Here is a 20,000-nt window from a genome sequence, read left to right on the forward strand (position 1 = left end):
GTGTGTTCTCACCAGGTCTCGGTGGATGAACCCGTTCTGCTCCAGATGCTGCATGCCCAGGCTCACGTCGTGGCAGATTCCCAGCAGCTCCAATGCTCCCAGTGCTCCTCTCCGCTGGCGCAGGTAGTTGAGCAGGCAGCCCAGCTCCATGAACTCCGTCACCAGGTAGATGGGCCTCTGCTGGGTACACACGCCGTACAGCTGCACCAGGTTACGGTGGGACAGATTCCTGCGGGAACACACACACACACACACACACACACGTGAGCTAAACACTCGGAGCTGCACTGCAAAACATTATTTTCTTACTTAGTATTCTTCTATGTATGTATAGTATATCTTATGTCATTTTACTCATCTAGTAAATGCATCTTGATTTAAGAATTTTTAGATATTTGGACTGGAAACAAGACAAAAATACTGAGTAAGAAAAGCATTATTTGACTCTCACGGTGTGTGTGTGTGTGTGTGTGTGTGTGTGACTCCTACATCATGATCTTGGCTTCCTCTATGAAATCATCTTCACTCATGGCTCCTTCCCGGACGGTCTTAATGGCCACTTTATGCTGCGCCCTCCACTTTCCCAGTCGCACCACTCCAAACTGGCCACATCCCAGCTCCTTCATGAAGGTCAGCTCCGACGGGTTGATCTCCCATTTATCTGCACATCACACATCGAGTCGGCTTTATTTCTATAGTGGCCTCAACAGGAAAATTACAGAATTAATGATGCAAAATACTGCTAAGAAGTTCATCATCATGCGCGAGGTTCCTCAGGAGATCAGACGTGTGGTGTGACCCCTGACCTCTGACCCATACGTGACGTGTGTGTGATTGTTTCGCCACAGCAGGGATTCCCAATAAATTTTTTTGAGCCGAAAACATTGAGCTAAAATATTTTGTCCTAAAATATTTTCAGTAATTTAATAACACCTTTACATGTTCACGGCTCTTAAAAGTTAGTTACTGGTCAGGTGCAGCTAAACAAATCAAATATTTTATTTTTGTTTAGTTTATATATATACAGTGAGGAAAAAGTATTTGAACAACCTGCTATTTTGCAAGTTCTCCCACTTGGAAATCATGGAGGGGTCTGAAATTGTCATCGTAGGTGCATGTCCACTGTGAGAGACATAATCTAAAAAAAAAAAATCCAGAAATCACAATATATGATTTTTTAAACTATTTATTTGTATGATACAGCTGCAAATAAGTATTTGAACACCTGTCTATCAGCTGGAATTCTGACCCTCAAAGACCTGTTAGTCTGCCTTTAAAATGTCCACCTCCACTCCATTTATTATCCTAAATTAGATGCACCTGTTTGAGGTCGTTAGCTGCATAAAGACACCTGTCCACCCCATACAATCAGTACGAATCCAACTACTAACATGGCCAAGACCAAAGAGCTGTCCAAAGACACTAGAGACAAAATTGTACACCTCCACAAGGCTGGAAAGGGCTACGGGGAAATTGCCAAGCAGCTTGGTGAAAAAAGGTCCACTGTTGGAGCAATCATTAGAAAATGGAAGAAGCTAAACATGACTGTCAATCTCCCTCGGACTGGGGCTCCATGCAAGATCTCACCTCGTGGGGTCTCAATGAGCCTAAGAAAGGTGAGAAATCAGCCCAGAACTACACGGGAGGAGCTGGTCAATGACCTGAAAAGAGCTGGGACCACCATTTCCAAGGTTACTGTTGGTAATACACTAAGACGTCATGGTTTGAAATCATGCATGGCACGGAGGGTTCCCCTGCTTAAACCAGCACATGTCAAGGCCTGTCTTAAGTTTGCCAATGACCATTTGGATGATCCAGAGGAGTCATGGGAGAAAGTCATGTGGTCAGATGAGACCAAAATAGAACTTTTTGGTCATAATTCCACTAACCGTGTTTGGAGGAAGAAGAATGATGAGTACCATCCCAAGAACACCATCCCTACTGTGAAGCATGGGGGTGGTAGCATCATGCTTTGGGGGTGTTTTTCTGCACAGGGGACAGGGTGACTGCACTGTATTAAGGAGAGGATGACCGGGGCCATGTTTTGCGAGATTTTGGGGAACAACCTCCTTCCCTCAGTTAGAGCCTTGAAGATGGGTCGAGGCTGGGTCTTCCAACATGACAATGACCCGAAGCACACAGCCAGGGTAACCAAGGAGTGGCTCTGTAAGAAGCATATCAAGGTTCTGGCGTGGCCTAGCCAGTCTCCAGACCTAAACCCAATAGAGAATCTTTGGAGGGAGCTCAAACTCCGTGTTTCTCAGCGACAGCCCAGAAACCTGACTGATCTAGAGAAGATCTGTGTGGAGGAGTGGGCCAAAATCCCTCCTGCAGTGTGTGCAAACCTGGTGAAAAACTACAGGAAACGTTTGACCTCTGTAATTGCAAACAAAGGCTACAGTACCAAATATTAACATTGATTTTCTCAGGTGTTCAAATACTTATTTGCAGCTGTATCATACAAATAAATAGTTAAAAAATCATACATTGTGATTTCTGGATTTTTTTTGTTTTGATTATGTCTCTCACAGTGGACATGCACCTACGATGACAATTTCAGACCCCTCCATGATCTCTAAGTGGGAGAACTTGCAAAATAGCAGGGTGTTCAAATACTTATTTTCCTCACTGTATATATATATTGTGGCGAGTCAATGTCGCCCCTGGCATTAATCACAATAGAAACCAGCAAACATGGCTGCCTGTCCCCTGAACACACTGTAAGACACGTGAGCTCTGTAGACTAGCCCAGCCCTAACCCTAACCCAGGCTCCACTAACGGCAAGAAAATGAGGATGAGGATGAGGAGGGGGAGGGGACGGGATGAGGAGGAGGAGGGGGAGGAGGAGGAGGAGGGGGAGGGGACGGGATGAGGAGGAGGGGACGGGATGAGGAGGGGGAGGAGAAGTGGAGGGAACAGGTGGTACCGTTCAAAAACTGATAAATGCCCAGTGTTCACAGTAGCAACAAAACCTGTACGTGTATACTCTCTTCATGAGACATACACTTATCTTGGACATAAAATGAACATTGCAGGAGAATGGAAGGAGCAAGTAAACATCATCCTGTCAGACTTCCAGGCTGGACTTGATTGACAGATGCTCACTGCCACTGACTCTGAAGTTAGAGGCTATTAGACAGGTGGCGCTGACTAAAGTACAACATCTATTCTCCAACGTTCATATCCAACAGAAAGTGCTGAGTGAAATGAATAACAAGACCGTGAGTGAAAGTGCGAAAGTGGTTTGGACTGAACACGCACAGTACCCGTGATATCATCTTTCATCCCCAGTGGGAAGGAGGGTTGGGGGCACCAAACGTGATATGGATTTATACCAACATGCGGATTTCCCGTCTTCTGAACATGATGAATAATGATGACAAAGATGTGAGAGAGCTGGCCCGATCCTCCCTGTTCCTGGACCTCCGGAGACGCAAGGTGCCGCTGGCCAAGGAGTCGGATCCACACTTCCTTGGCTTTAAAAGAAAACCCAGCGGGAAACTTGACACCCATTCTGCCGGCTTTGGTGTCTGATCAGACTGGCCGGACCTGAACGACCTCTGTGTCCGAACTGGAGCATCACTGGAGTGGGTGCGGTCTGACTCTGGGACTGTGAGGGTCTCTGAGGACATCATTACTGACCCCCTGACCTCTGTCAGGGCAACAGCCACATACGGTGGTCACAGCCACACGCTAACATCCACAGGTGCCCGGCCAACTCTCCTGGACCTACACCAGTATCACCAGAAACAGCACTGGACTGGACTGAAGCTTCAGGGGAAGCTTGCGTGTCTCTCCTCTGCTGATCACTCTGTTTCTCACTCATTTCTTCAGAATACTGCACTCAGTGAGGACATTGCTATTTTTACAGTAAAAGCCAGACTACAAGTTCTTCCAACCAGACTCAACCTTTCTATCTGGTTTCCTACAACCCAGGCTCCTCCTTGTTTGCATCACACTACAGAGCAGATCACCGAGACACTGCCACATATCTTGAATGGCTGCCATGCCTATAAAGGAATGTACATCGCACGCCACGACAGAATAGTGGATCTTATAGTGAAAGACATATCAAGTAATTTCTCATCTTCAGTGAAAATGTACAAACATTCTTGTGTAAAATCATCCATGTTTCAGAATTGTAATAGCTCTGAAACCTTTTCTCATGTGTCTGCTAATACACCAGATGTTGTTGTGGTTAATGAGGAGATCAGCGAGGTGTTCATTGTGGAGGTTGCATGTACCTTTGACTATAGTATGGAAGAAGCCTTTATGACTAAGATTATTAAATATCAACCACTCCTAAACATCATCTCAGAATTAGGTTATCAGAGCCGACTATTTGTGTTCATATTTGGTAGTTTAGGACACGCACACACACACACACACACACACACACACACACACACACACACACACACACACACACACACACAGGCTGGTTGTAAGAGGTCTTCAACAACTAGGGATGCCCAAAAAGAGGGCTAAACGGCTAGCAAAGTACTGTGCTCTGTCTGCTATTATAGGTAGCCGTCATATCTGGCGGAGGCGGTGCTACTTGTATCCATAACAACTGAGTGATATGCTTAATATTGTGAAGATCTGCTGTATGCCACTGGTCCATGATTATGTACATGCATTTGACTGCATCTGTAGTATTTATGTCCCTGTAAATCATTTTCTTTTAAGTGGACTTAAATAAATCGTTAAAATGTGTGTGTGTGTGTGTGTGTGTGTGTGTTCAGTGTGTGTGTGTTCAGTGTGTGTGTGTGTCAGGTTGTGTGTGTACCGTAGCTGAACCCTGCTGTGGGCGGCGCTCCTCTGGTCTGTGTCAGTGTGTGTGTGTTCAGTGTGTGTGTGTGTCAGGTTGTGTGTACCGTAGCTGAACCCTGCTGTGGGCGGCGCTCCTCTGGTCTGGTCCCCCACGGCGTGCCGGAGTCTGGACACGAGTCCCGCTGCGTTGTGTTTGTGGTACTCGATGAGCTCAGAGATGCTGCCGAACACGTACTTCTCTGCCAGGAAGAACTGTGTCGGAGAGCCGTGTGTTTCTTTGATCTGGTAATGTCTGACCGTCGCTACTCCATCCCTACAACCAGCAGACACTGTTACCACCAACACACACTATCAGCATCGCATCATGTGTGTGTGTGTGTGTGTGTGTGTGTGAGTCTCACCCTGTGTTCTTGGTGTACAGTGACACAGTGTATGTCCCAGTGTTGCTGGACACTCGAACCATAAAACCCCCTTCCTTACCCTGAACACAGTATTAGAGTGTTTAACACACACTGTTCTGAACGTTCACACTGATACTACATACTCTCTCACACACACACACACACACACACACACACACATACACACACACACGCGCGTGCATACACACACACACACACTCACTCTCGCACACACACACACACACACACACACACACACACGCGCGCGCGTGCATACACACACACACACTCACTCTCGCACACACACACACACACACACACACACACACACACACTCACTCTCGCATACACACACACTCTCACACAGACACACACTCACTCTCTCTCTCACACACACACACACACACACACACACACACACTCTCACACAGACACACACTCACTCTCTCTCACACACACACACACACATACACACACACACACACACACACACACACACACACACACACTCTCACACTCTCACACTCTCACACACACACACCTCTTTCCTGAGCAGCTCTTCAGCTTTGCTGCGATTCACATTTTTACAGAACCATCTGAAACACAAACACACACATAAACAACTGATGTTTAAAATCTGATCATAAAACACAAAATACAACCCTAACAAAACATACAGAAACAAATGAAAATAAACACTTATTAAGCAAATATATTCTAATATTCAGTAAGATTTTTAAAAGAAATTAATACTTTAATTCATCAAACATGCATTAAACTGATCAAAAGTGACAGGAAAGACATTAATAATGTAACAAAAGATTCTGTTTCAAATAAATGCTGTTTTTTTTTTATCTTTCTATTCAACAAAGAATCATGAAAAATAAACTTCATCACAGTTTCCACAAAAATATGAAGCAGCTCAACATTATATATACACACACACACAACTAGTGCTCGGTCACATGTGGATGTGTGATGAAACTCTAATATGAGTGTGTGTGAGCTGTGATGTTCAGAGATGATGTCACTCACATGAACTGCTCCAGGGAGTCCGACTCCTTCTCAGTCACGTAGTTGCTTGGGATGTAGCCCTCGTCTCTGCAGCAACACACAACACACACACACACACACACACACAACAACAATAACTATAATCATTCCAGTACATCACAATATACATGATGGGAAAGAGCAAACATTACAGGAAGAGTTCAAACACACTTTCAATGAAAGTCACACAGTCTGACACTTTAGAGCAAATAATGGGACGATTATAATGATATTCATGATCTGGATCAGGATCAGCCTCAAACACACACGTGATCCGGATCAGGATAGCCTCAAACACACACGTGATCCGAATCGGGATAGCCTCAAACACACACGTGATCCGGATCAGGATAGCCTCAAACACACACGTGATCCGAATCGGGATAGCCTCAAACACACACGTGATCCGGATCAGGATAGCCTCAAACACACACGTGATCCGGATCAGGATAGCCTCAAACACACACGTGATCCGGATCAGGATAGCCTCAAACACACACGTGATCCGGATCAGGATAGCCTCAAACACACACGTGATCCGGATCAGGATAGCCTCAAACACACACGTGATCCGAATCGGGATAGCCTCAAACACACACGTGATCCGGATCAGGATAGCCTCAAACACACACGTGATCCGGATCAGGATAGCCTCAAACACACACGTGATCCGGATCAGGATAGCCTCAAACACACACGTGATCCGGATCAGGATAGCATCAAACACACACGTGATCCGGATCGGGATAGCCTCAAACACACACGTGATCGGGATCATTAAATATTGGATTTAATATTTTTACACTGCAAAAAATGCTTTTCTTACTTAGTATTTTTGTCTTGTTTCCAGTCCAAATATCTAACATTTCTTAAATCAAGATGCATTTACTAGATGAGTAAAATCCCATAAGATATTATATCCTGTTTTCTGGGGGAAAAACATCTAAATAAAGATGATGCTTAAAAAAGCAGAATGATCTGCCAATGGGGTCAGAAAAATAACCCTAATTCAAACGGAAACAAGCATATTTTTCTAACCCCATTGGCAGATCATTCTGCTTTTTTAAGCAAAAACTCACATCGGTTTGACATTTGGACTGGAAACAAGACAAAAATACTGAGTGAGAAAATATTTTTCTGCAGTGAATCAACTTGCATTCTTTCTCTGGTGAACTATTATAACACTGAGGTGAATGAGCTCAGATCACCGAGAGGTTTAGAAGCCATTTAAAAGGAGATGTTTGACCCTGAACACACATTAGAAAAGCTGGTCGAGATGCACCCGTGTGTGTTAGGGTTAGGGTTAGGGTTAGGGTTTGACACTGAACACACACATTAGAGAAGCTGGTCGAGACGCACCCGTGTGTGTTAGGGTTAGGGTTTGACCCTAGGTTAGGGTTAGGTTAGGGTTAGGGTTTGACCCTGAACACACATTAGAGAAGCTGGTAGAGACGCACCCGTGTGTGTTTCGGGCCTTGTACCAGTTGACGTCACACTTCTCCAGGATCACGTACTCTTCGCCCGTCTTCAGCGTCAAATCATGAGGCTCCAGCCCTTCGAAGTCATACAGCGCGATGACCACTTCCTGTCCAGGCCCCGCCTCTTCCTGTGCCTCCTGTGGGGGGGGCGGGGGCGGCCGGCGAGCCTGTGGAGAATACACTGGTTACACACGTGAAACTCAGGACCAGTAACACACACAGATGAGGAGTGTAAACTCACCGCAGAGGCGCTGTCGTCTCCAGGAACCGGAGGAAGAGGTTTACGGGAAACTGAGAGAGAAACACTCCAGTTATTTACAGTACAGGAGAATAACACAATCAGTGATGCACACGTCACATATGAGACCAACTGCAAATATATCATGAGCGGCTGAATGTGACGCCTACATTAGAGATGCACGATCTCTCGGTGTCGGCTGATATGCACACTTCTAATGTCGCCGTTATCGGCCCGATAATAACATTTAGCCGATATATTAAAGCTGATAAATAATGTATTATCTCCTTCAGCTGAGACTCTTCAGATGCGCACTGATCAACTGTTCTGAATTGCTTGAAATATGATTGGAAAATACAGTTCAGTGCAACATGTTCTGTCATATCGGCTTCATAAAATCATAATGAGAACTTTATAATTGTGTGTTTGGGAAGTGGATTTTAATGATGAGACTTTTGTTTTTGTAATCAGGCTCTCAAAAATTATAATTGGATTTAGATTTATCAGCCAATATATCGGTTATCGGCTTTCAAATATAAAGAATTATCGGTTATTGGTATCAGCCATCATCAGTGCATCCCTGCCTTACATGAGAAATGTCCATTGTTTGAGGATGCTTTGAAATAAATAAAACTTCAGAAGATTTAAAGGATTAGAAAAGAAATGAAGGTTTTTGAGGAAAACACTCCAGGATGTTCCTCCATATAGTGACTTCAATGGGGTCCAACGGGTTGAAGGTCCAGATGTGAGTTTCAGTGCAGCTTCAAAGTCTCTTCACGATCCAGCCGAGGAATAAGAGTCTTATCTAGACAAACCAGCCGACATTTTAGAACAAAAATAAACATTTATATATGTTTAACCACAGATGCTGGTCTTGCACTAGTGATGCGACATACATTAGGTTTGAAAGGTCACGCATGTTCTGGGTCAGAAATGTAGAGTAGGGCGAAACACTCACATCTCAATTTCTCCTCCAACTTCAAAATCGTCAGATATCGTAGTTTTACCTTTTATTTATTTTGTAAAGGGCGTTTGACTGAGTCTTTGCACGTTCACTTAGTAAACACTTGGTCGGTTCTTACGCCTACATCACGTTTGACCTTTCAACCTTTCTACTGGAAGACCAGCATTAGTGGTTAAAGTATATAAATGTTTATTTTGTTCTAAAATGTCGGCTGGTTTATCTAGATAAGACTCTTATTCCTCGGCTGGATCGTGTCGAGACTTTGAAGCTGCACTGAAACTCACATCTGGACCTTCGACCCGTTGGACCCCATTGAAGACACTATATGGAGAACAACCCTTGAGTGTTTTCCTCAAAAACCTTCATTTCTTTTCCACTGAAGAAAGAAAGACATGAACATCTTGAATGACGAGGAGGAGAGTAAATTATCAGGAAATTTTAATTCTGAAGTGAACTAAACCTTTAAGTCGCGATGAAATGGAAAGAGAGACAGATCATTTGTTTCGTATTGTGACATATATCTGAGTGAAGGGGATGATCAGAGAAGATCAAATGCATGGCGGGGATTGGTTCTGTTGGTGATTGGATGTTGAGATGTGGGCGGGGCTTGGTTCTGTTGGTGATTGGATGTTGAGATGTGGGCGTGGTTTGGTTCTGTTGGTGATTGGATTTTGAGATGTGGGTGTGGCCTGGTTCTGTTGGTGATTGGATGTTGAGATGTGGGTGTGGCCTGGTTCTGTTGGTGATTGGATGTTGAGATGTGGGCGTGGTTTGGTTCTGTTGGTGATTGGATGTTGAGATGTGGGTGTGGTTTGGTTCTGTTGGTGATTGGATGTTGGGATGTGGGTGTGGCCTGGTTCTGTTGGTGATTGGATGTTGAGATGTGGGCGGGGCTTTGTTCTGTTGGTGATTGGATGTTGAGATGTGGTTTGGTTCTGTTGGTGATTGGATGTTGAGATGTGGGCGGGGCTTGGTTCTGTTGGTGATTGGATTTTGAGATGTGGGTGTGGCCTGGTTCTGTTGGTGACTGGATGTTGAGATGTGGGCGTGGTTTGGTTCTGTTGGTGATTGGATGTTGAGATGTGGGCGTGGCTTGGTTCTGTTGGTGATTGGATGTTGAGATGTGGGCGTGGCTCTCACCGTCCCCGAACAGGTTGTAGCCCTCGCAGCCCGGCGCGAGTTTATCCACCTGTCCACAGCATAGCCACTCTCCCTCCTGCCAGAACTGAGGGTGGAACTTGGCTGCGATCTGAGCGTTGTGCTTTATCTCTAAGGAACACACACACACAGTTGTCTGCACTGGAGGGGTCATGTGTGAACATTAAAGGGGACATATCATGAAAATCGGACTTTCTCCGTGTTTCAGTGCTATAATCGGTGCTTCTACCAACACAGAAAACGTGAAAAGTGAAACCCAGTAACTGTGTTCTGGTGAGCCTTTCTCTGCAAGCATGTAAAAAAATAAGCCGATCAGATTTCACTCTCCTTCTGACGTATGAAGAGGATCTTATTATAATATTACCGGCCCTTAATCTGAATGTTTACACACACCAGCCGACATTTGGTTTCACAAGCGACGACAGAGACCAGTTCTAACGCAATGATAAAGATCCAGCAAAGCCTGAAACTGTTCTGTGGTTGAGCACAGACGAGCACTGAACACTATTGACCAGGACATGTCACCGCTGTCTTATAAACACCTCAGGAACTGTGGACACTTGTGGAGAAGTTAAACATGATGATGAGATGATCAATGTAACTCCACAATAACTACAGAAATGTCTCCACTAACATTCAGAAACTCTTCCTGAGTCTCTCCGTAAGGCTGCACTCGCTACTGGTTATTCTGGGATTCTGGATGAGTGAGATTGGCCTGTTTGGTTATTGCCAGAGTTTCTGAATTTGACATGCTATAATAAATGATCTGGTAAACTATCCTGTCTGCAAATCCAAACTGATCAATGTGACTAGAAGACATTAAGATGTTTCAAATATTAACATAATGAACTTATGAACTTATGTAAAGCTGCTTTTGAGACAAAGTGTGTGTGAAAAGAGATTGAAATGAAGGTGGTCTGGAACGATTATACACCACACACATCATGTTTAAAGACAAAAAAGTATTTTTAAATGATTGATTTTTGATATATTTGTTATTTGTGGCTCTTCGTTCCTCGACAGTGTGTCAGTTCTGCGTTCACTGTGGAAGTGTGACTGTTTCTTCAGTAGTTTCAGTGGTTTTGGGTCGTGTAAATGCGAGAAATTATTAACATAGAGTACAGTCCTTAAATACATGTTGCTTATGAAACACATGAGAATCTCACTGACCTTCCTTGATGTTCTGGACCCAAACGCTTCGACTCTCATTACTGGGAGCGAAAATATACAGCGTGGTGGAGTCATGAACGACCTGAAGAGAGAGAGAGAGAGAGGCTTGATCTGATGCGTCCGTGTCTCGTGCTTTAAAACAACACTGTTTTCCTAGAGGATAATGATCTAAAGAACCGTTTGTGGTTCCATAGATGTTAAAGGTTCCTCATGGAACCAATAAAGAACCATTATATGAGAACTTAACTGAGCTGGACGATGGCATCAATGTTTTCTCCTCTCTATTTATAAATGAACTAAATTAATAACTTTTTTACAACAGAAATGAATCATCAGTGAACTTACTTAAGCTGGACTGTGACGCTATTCTCTTCTACAGACAAACTTTGTTGCATTATTTTCCTGTTATCTCTGTAAAGCTGCTTCAAAACAATCTGTGTTGTAAAAAGCTCTATTTAAATAAAGCTGACTTAGATAACATTTATTTTTAAGAGTGAACTATAAGCAGTGCTCAAATTGAGGGGGGGCTGGGGGGATCCGGGACCCCCCATAAGGTATTAGGGACCCCCCATAAGAAATAAAAAATAGAATTAGGGGGGTCCCTCAGATATTTTTATTTTAGTAAAAATAATAATGACAAATCTGATTAAATGCATGCAATGGATACAGTACATTTCGTGAATTGATTATTTACAATAATTTATTTTAAGTTTGTTTATAGCTAGTTGTCTCTTTAAAATGTAAACGCCCCGCCCCACATCTAAAGAGCGCAGTGCGCGCGCATGACATCGTTGACTGACAGGATTGTTTGTTTGGCGCCGCTCCGGTGAAGCTAATTTTAGCTTTTTAAAAAATGGAGAAAAATAAACCTCCACTCCCAGTCGGGAAAAGAAAGCTTCTTACTGACTTTTTTTAGGGGTAATTGTTTCTCTCTGTATATCTTTCTACTTTATATCTGTCCACTCCATGCCGGGGCTTTTGTATTCCTTGCATAAATTGGAAACACTTAGGCTTAAGTTACTAATTTTTCATTATTAATAGTCCTCCTGGTTCTACAGGAGTGCTAGAGATCTCGATGAAGATGGATAAGTAAGGGTTAATGCCCGACGAGGTGTCCATTGTCAGGTATTAATGCGCGTCGGACGGTTGCCTCCGCCGAAGTCCATTAATACCTGACAATGGACACCTCGCAGGGCATTAACCCGCTTATACCATGGTCACTTAACAAATAACACATTTTTAAACCATTAGTTTATATTTTAATTAGTTTTACAATCGAAATCTAAAGGCTGTCATTGATAAACGGACCTTATCTGAGCCACAAAGTCTGATATTAAATATAGAGTCATTTCAGCCTTAATAAGCCTGTTAACAAGCAGAATCACTGAAGGAAAGAAGAGGACAGAAAAAGAGACGAGCAGAAACACAAGAACTACAACTGACTTCAGCCACAGTCTAAGATGCTGTTTGTGGAGTTGTTTAATCCTCCTCTGCTGAGATCTTCACAGATTTAATGTCTCCTTTTCGCTTCAGTTCATCTTAGACTGTGGCTGAAGTCAGTTGTAGTTCTTGTGTTTCTGCTCGACTCTTTTTCTGTTCTCTTCTTTCCTTCAGTGATTCTGCTTGTTAACAGGCTTATTAAGGCTGAAATGACTCCATATTTAATATACACAGGTTTTGCGGCTCAGATAAGGTCCAGTTCTGGTTTATTTCTTTGCTCTTGGCTGACATGTGGCATTGCTATGGCCTGCTTGTGGCCCAGATCTGGCAAACAGGAGTGAGCCGCCCAACTGTCATCATTCCACGCTGCATGTGGGTCAGATCCGCATTCCACAAGTGCCAGATGTGGGCCGGATCTGGGCCGAAACGTGTTTTCTACATTTCTATGTAACACATTATATATAGTTATGTTCAGTTCTCCATTTCAGTTGTGGCAAAAGAGACTGAGTTTATATATATATACACTAAGTACACTGTAAAAAAATTCTAACCTCCCTAACTCAAAATTTTCTAGTGACTGATAACATCTAAATTTTTCAATTGGCCCAAGTGAAAATCTGTAAATTATTCAATTTAATTTACAGAATTTCACTTGGGCCAATTGCAAAATTTAGATGTTATCAGTCACTAGAAAATTTTGAGTTTGGGAGGTTAGAAATTTTCACCCTCTAAATCCATATTACTTTAGTAAGTAATTTAAAAGAAGAATTATATATATATACACAATTCTTTATCCAGCGTTTTTAATAAATAGTATATATACGCATATTATGATCAAATATACTGTATATTTTGTATAAAGTGTATATTGCGAGACTAACCAACCCCCCGCCCAAAAAAAACTTGGGGACCCCCCATAAGACTTGACTCAATTCGAGCTCTGACTATAAGCATCTGGGGCCTGTACCGTGATGCTAGTTGAACAAACTCAGGGTTGCAAGATTAGTTTCGAGTTGACAAAACCAAACCAGTAAAAGTTGTGAAGTTAGCTTATAGTTGATGAAGGTATAGAGAGAATTGAACATTTAAGCTCACATGTAGTCATTTTATAGCTTAATCTATTGATTCTAAAGCGTATTTATATCTCCTTTATATATTTATTCATTTAAACTCTGCGTAATAATAATTGTTGAACTAATATTGTACATGTGTGATCGATTAAGGGTATAATAATTACATAAATATTATCTAAATCTTACAAAATTATTATTCTAAATTAGCATTACTAAAAGCCAGACGATTTTGTCTTTAAAAATCATTTGCTGTGTAGTGACCTTTAATTTGGAGTAGAAACAGGAGGAGTGACTTAATCGCATCATCAGACATGTGACACTTTGCTCACAGCTGATTGGTCCAAGTTCGGTTTGCAACCTCTCACCTGGAACATCACCTGACCCGGAGCAGGTTAGCCGTGGAGCGGTAGTTCCTCTCATATGGCGCAAACTAAACTGAAACACTGGCTATCCACCTAACCCGGCTTCATGGCATAGGCCCCTGATGTATACCAAATAAACTTGGTGCAGAAAAAATTTTCACTCAGAAATTGCTAGTAAATTTCACAAATATGGCAATTAACAAGTGAAATGTTGAAGTAGAAAGCCTGTTCTTGTAAGACATTCTCCAACGATAACTTCATGATACAAATATTTTGTTACAGCGTGTGTTTGCATCAGTTTTGATGTGTTGAGGTTGTAATAAAGACCTGGAAGGGGTATTTGTTCTGGCAGGGGATGATGGCGGTGCTGTTCTTCACGATCTCCACACACTTGATCCTCTGCAGTTCCACAGAGCCCTTCTTCAGCCTCTTCTGCAAAACACAACCCTCAATCACACTCAATAACCCTCAATAACCCTCAATAATCCTCAATCACACTCAATAATCCTCAGTCACACTCTATAATCCTCAATAACCCTCAATCACACTCAATAACCCTCAATCACACTCAATAACCCTCAATAACCCTCAATAATCCTCAATAACCCTCAATAATCCTCAATCACACTCAATAACCCTCAATCACACTCAATAACCCTCAATCACACTCAATCACACTCAATAACCCTCAATCACACTCAATAACCCTCAATAATCCTCAATAACCCTCAATAATCCTCAATCACACTCAATAATCCTCAGTCACACTCTATAATCCTCAATAACCCTCAATCACACTCAATAACCCTCAATCACACTCAATAACCCTCAATCACACTCAATAACCCTCAATAATTCTCAATAACCCTCACTAATCCTCAATCACACTCAATAACCCTCAATCACACTCAATAACCCTCAATAACCCTCAATAATCCTCAATAACCCTCAATAATCCTCAATCACACTCAATAACCCTCAATCACACTCTATAATCCTCAATAACCCTCAATCACACTCAATAACCCTCAATCACACTCAATAACCCTCAATCACACTCAATAACCCTCAATCACACTCAATAACCCTCAATAACCCTCAATAATCCTCAATAACCCTCAATAATCCTCAATCACACTCAATAATCCTCAGTCACACTCTATAATCCTCAATAACCCTCAATCACACTCAATAACCCTCAATCACACTCAATAACCCTCAATCACGCTCAATAACCCTCAATAACCCTCAATAATCCTCAATAACCCTCACTAATCCTCAATCACACTCAATAATCCTCAGTCACACTCTATAATCCTCAATAACCCTCAATCACACTCAATAACCCTCAATCACACTCAATAACCCTCAATCACACTCAATAATCCTCAATAACCCTCAATCATACTCAATAACACTCAATAACACTCAATAACACTCAATAACCCTCAATCACACTCAATAACCCTCAATCACACTCAATAACCCTAAATCACACTCAATAACCCTCAATCAGACTCCACTCAGACTTGACTGAGACTCCACTCAGACTCCACTCAGAGTCCACTCAGACTCCACTCAGACTCAACTGAGACTCCACTCAGACTCCACTCACTCAACTCAGACTCGACTGAGACTCCACTCAGACTCCACTCAGAGTCCACTCAGACTTCGACTCACACTCACTCGACTGAGACTCCACTCAGACTCCACTCAGACTCCACTCAGACTCCACTCAGACTCAACTCAGACTCGACTCAGACTTGACTGAGACTCAACTGAGACTCCACTCAGACTCCACTCACTCGACTCAGACTCGACTGAGACTCCACTCAGACTCCACTCACTCGACTCAGACTCGACTGAGACTCCACTCAGAGTCCACTCAGACTTCGACTCACACTCACTCGACTCAGACTCGACTGAGACTCGACTCACACTCACTCGACTCAGACTCGAATGAGACTCCACTCAGACTCCACTCAGACTTCGACTCACACTCACTCGACTCAGACTCGACTGAGACTCGACTCACACTCACTCGACTCATACTCGACAGTGATCAGGGCCTCGTTTATAACCGTTGCGTCGCACAAAACCGGCCCTGAGAGAGCCGTACGCCACTTTAAATCTTCATTATGAATCCCAATCATAAATACAGTGCATGTTCACAATAACAGTTTAAATACATAAAAGCATGATTTAAACTATGTTTTACATCTAATATACACATTTAGATTAAATATGCCACTCTCATTAATGGAGTTAAGCACTTAAATTACAGGAAATCATTACAGAGAAGTTACAACATTTTCAATATTCGAATAAATAGAAATATTTGTAGTGAATGCAATGCTTTTGAACACTTTTCCTGTGGCGTGCTGTGTGTTAATGTTTGCTTAGCGCATGATAATGGAAATATTTACACGCAAATAATGATCAATAATGCACGCACTGTTTCCATTAAAAATATAAAGCAATTAAAAACACTATTTGGCAAGTGGAAAAGATGAGAAAAACGTTCTCTGAAATGTATTTTATACTATTTGGATAAAATAGTTGCAAGGATCGGCTACTAAATGATTTTTATCAATGTAATGTGATGCACATCCGTATCTCATATTCTCCTAATGTCTTGTACCGTGTTAAACATGGATCACGAGGATGAATATGCAAATGATAAGCAGATGAGGATATAGTAAACGAGGCGTTGTAAGCTCATATATGGTTGTTTCGGGGAGGAGACGCATGTTCACAATCTTCCTCTGACTGGGTTTATAAAAACATAATTTATACATCGTTCATGGAAAGTTTTAGTTAGATGTTTGTCTGACGTTTGTTCAGAGAAGTAACGTTCCCATAACTAGGGATGCACCGATATGAAAATGTTGTCCGATACCAATAACCGATAATTCTTTATATTTGAAAGCTGATGACCGATATATTGGCTGATAAATCTAAATCCAATTATAATTTTTGAGAGCCTGATTACAAAAACAAAAGTCTCACCAGTAAAAGCCACTTCCCAAACACACAATTATAAAATTCTCATTATGATTTTATGAAGCCGATATGACAGAACATGTTGCACTGAACTGTATTTTCCAATCATATTTCAAGCAATTCAGAACAGTTGATCAGTGCGCATCTGAAGAGTCTCAGCTGAAGGAGATAATACATTATTTATCAGCTTTAATATATCGGCTAAATGTTATTATCGGGCCGATAACGGCGACATTAGAAGTGTGCATATCAGCCGACACCGAGAGATCGTGCATCTCTACCCGTAACGTTTAAAGAATGATATGTTTCCTCTCATAACCCCAAAAAACATTTTCAGAACATTTCGAAGGCTTTCATGTGTTGATATTATTAGTGAAGTGTTCTCTCACCTCGGCTCTGAGCTCATAGTACGTGAGTTTGCTCTTGGTGAGCACGAACACTCTCTCTTTATAGTTGAGCGGGGACGTTCGCTTCTTCTGCTGAGAACGTTTGATCAACGTTTCCTCCAGAATGGGTGTCAAGCTCATCTCTGAGGAACCTGAACGCCCAGAACTGCCATGGACCTGAGAAACACAAGCACATGTCGTGACCCGAGCCGGCTGGTTCAGGGACCACTGCACTGCTGTTCTCTGACCACAACACCGTCTCTGTGTCAAGGTGTTTACGGAAAACCTCAAACCAACAGAAGATGATCACTCAGAGCTTCAGTACAAACAACCTGATCAAGATCGCTCGACGTTCAGCTTTCAGACGGGAAGGGTTTGAGTCTCAGAGAACCACGGTAAGCTTTGAGGCTCATTCTCATTTTCTGGCTCCAAAACACAGACAAAATGCAGTGGAATCAGATTTATGAAGAAGAGTCCCCTGGTGGACAGACTCGGATCGTGCATTCATGTTTATTAGTGCCCTCGATTAATCGCGTTCAAAATAAAAGTTTGTGTTTACAAAATATATGTGTGTGTACTGCATGCATACATGTTTAAGAAAAATGTGATATATAAGATATTTATGTTTATATAAATTATGAATAAATATACAGTATAAACAAGCAAATATTCTATATTACACAAACTTTTATTTTGGATCTGATTAATCGTTGCCCAGCACTCGTATTATTTTGATATGCTTATTAAATCTGTTCGTTTCTCAAAGGACATGAATGAAGTTTTCCTGCAGCAGAATCTCTAACCCGTGTCTTTACAGAAAGGAGAATCATTCTGAAAGTGAGAAGTAAATAAAGGCTCTTTCTCGCCATAAAACAGAAGAATATTTCAGCGTTGAGACTCTAAACCTGCCCGTTATAAACCGAATGTGATCTTTGAGCGATCTTGATATTGAGCTTTCCGTCATTTGTTGTGTAATAAATACAGCTCGGGTTAAATCAAGTACAATTTAATATATCAATAGCCTAGAAATACCCAATGAAAATTGTGGAAATAAAAAAAAAAATCAAGCAAATAACTTTCCAAAACTTGGATCACTTTAGTCCGACTGTCTCAACATGTCCAAGAATGATTATAGAAATGAGTTCACATTTACATTCATTTCAGATTTCACAGAACTAACTTCTCGATCTACTTCAAAATCAGTACTATATACATATATCAGATATTGACTTCATGAATCAACGAACAGCATGACAAACCTTTATGTACTATGAAACATTAATCGCAAATGCAGATGTTTGTTTGTTTTGTTTAATTGATTGTTGAACAGAAACTCAAATGACCGCAGACGAACTATAATTTCACAAAGAACTTTCATTTTCACTTCCAAACTCCTGTGAAGGTCATAAACAGAGACGATGTTTTATTTGACAGATTGACTCGAGCTCTGTCCAATAAACGAATTAACATTAAAACATTTCTTACCTCCGGGACGTTTTCCGCGTATGTGTGTGTGTGAGTGTGTGTGTGCGAGAGAGAGAGAGAGAGAGAGAGAGAGAGAGAGAGAGAGAGAGAGAGTGTGTGTGTGTGTGTGTGTGTGTGTGTGTGTGTGTGTGCGAGAGAGAGAGAGAGAGAGAGAGAGAGAGAGAGAGAGAGTGTGTGTGTCTGCGGTTAGAGATCAGGAAGCATGAATCAAGGAAGTCCAGAAGTCTGTTTATTCATGTTCATGTTCATGTTCATGAAATAGCGCATATGAAAAATGATTTTTCCGTTTTTTGGAGTTTTTGAACGTCGTCGTTCACCTGCCAATTGATATATTTAATTTGACTGTTTGTTGATGTTTGCACACAGATAACGTCACATGTTCTTGTGTGTGTGTGTGTGTGTGTGTGTGTGTGTGTGTGTGTGTGTGTGTGTGGTGTTTACCCTAGTTTGTTACATGAAATGATTTCAGTAGATGCTCAACATGTTTGTACAGTGATTTCTGTTTCTTCTAAATCTGCATATTCTTCCTCTTTGTGTTTCTAATGGTTGCCAAACCCACCAGTGCCGCATTTCGCCATCTACTGGACTGGTCAGTGTTTTTTTTTTTTGTGTTTTTTTTTAAATCTTTCAGACTTTTAAATAATTGAATAAGAAATAAGAGTAGGCCTTGTAATGTAAACGTTCACTGCACTACATGTGTGTGTGTGTGTGTGTGTGTGTGTGGGGGGGGGGGGGCAGAATTATAACGAACTGAAATTACGGCGGAAATAAATGTTATTTGACCTCGAAATGGAAGTTTGTTGAGATGATGGCTTGACGAAAACGTTTCTGTAAATTTAGAGACGTTGAAAATATACAATAGCCTACACTCTTAAACAATTAATGAAACTACAATACTACTATTGCTACTATACTAATATAAGCTTATCCCTTACTGTGACCATGACACACAGATCAGGGTGGAAGGATAACATTTGCTGTTGAACAATCAATTAAGCTTCCTTTCATTTTTTTT

The 20,000-nt window shown here is 41.8% G+C and overlaps 2 protein-coding genes across 5 annotated transcripts in view; one reads left to right on the forward strand and one right to left on the reverse strand.

The window, feature by feature from the left end:
* The window catches only part of tec (tec protein tyrosine kinase), a 25,853-nt gene extending 6,725 nt beyond the window's left edge, over window positions 1–19,128 (reverse strand). Inside the window, exons 1-13 of the mRNA XM_082145898.1 lie at window positions 18,986–19,128; window positions 17,504–17,677; window positions 14,439–14,543; window positions 11,237–11,318; window positions 10,049–10,177; window positions 7,948–7,997; window positions 7,686–7,873; window positions 6,211–6,276; window positions 5,717–5,771; window positions 5,176–5,255; window positions 4,879–5,087; window positions 490–661; window positions 13–229 (exon numbers count right to left, since the gene is read on the reverse strand). Coding sequence (XP_082002024.1) covers window positions 13–229; window positions 490–661; window positions 4,879–5,087; window positions 5,176–5,255; window positions 5,717–5,771; window positions 6,211–6,276; window positions 7,686–7,873; window positions 7,948–7,997; window positions 10,049–10,177; window positions 11,237–11,318; window positions 14,439–14,543; window positions 17,504–17,641 — 1,491 coding nt within the window. The 5' untranslated portion in view covers window positions 17,642–17,677; window positions 18,986–19,128. The remainder of the gene's footprint in view (window positions 1–12; window positions 230–489; window positions 662–4,878; window positions 5,088–5,175; window positions 5,256–5,716; window positions 5,772–6,210; window positions 6,277–7,685; window positions 7,874–7,947; window positions 7,998–10,048; window positions 10,178–11,236; window positions 11,319–14,438; window positions 14,544–17,503; window positions 17,678–18,985) is intronic.
* Window positions 17,698–20,000, forward strand: part of txk (TXK tyrosine kinase) — a 23,557-nt gene continuing 21,254 nt past the window's right edge. For 2 of the 4 annotated variants that reach the window (XM_082145930.1, XM_082145932.1), the window contains exon 1: window positions 19,288–19,574. The gene's annotated coding sequence lies outside the window, so the exon portion shown is untranslated. Of the gene's footprint in view, window positions 17,896–19,287; window positions 19,575–20,000 lie in introns of those variants that run through there. The other 2 variants (XM_082145931.1, XM_082145929.1) reach the window with 2 other exon arrangements.

The sequence above is a fragment of the Leuciscus leuciscus genome (assembly GCF_965113295.1).
Source record: "Leuciscus leuciscus genome assembly, chromosome: 18".
Lineage (NCBI taxonomy): Eukaryota > Metazoa > Chordata > Actinopteri > Cypriniformes > Leuciscidae > Leuciscus > Leuciscus leuciscus.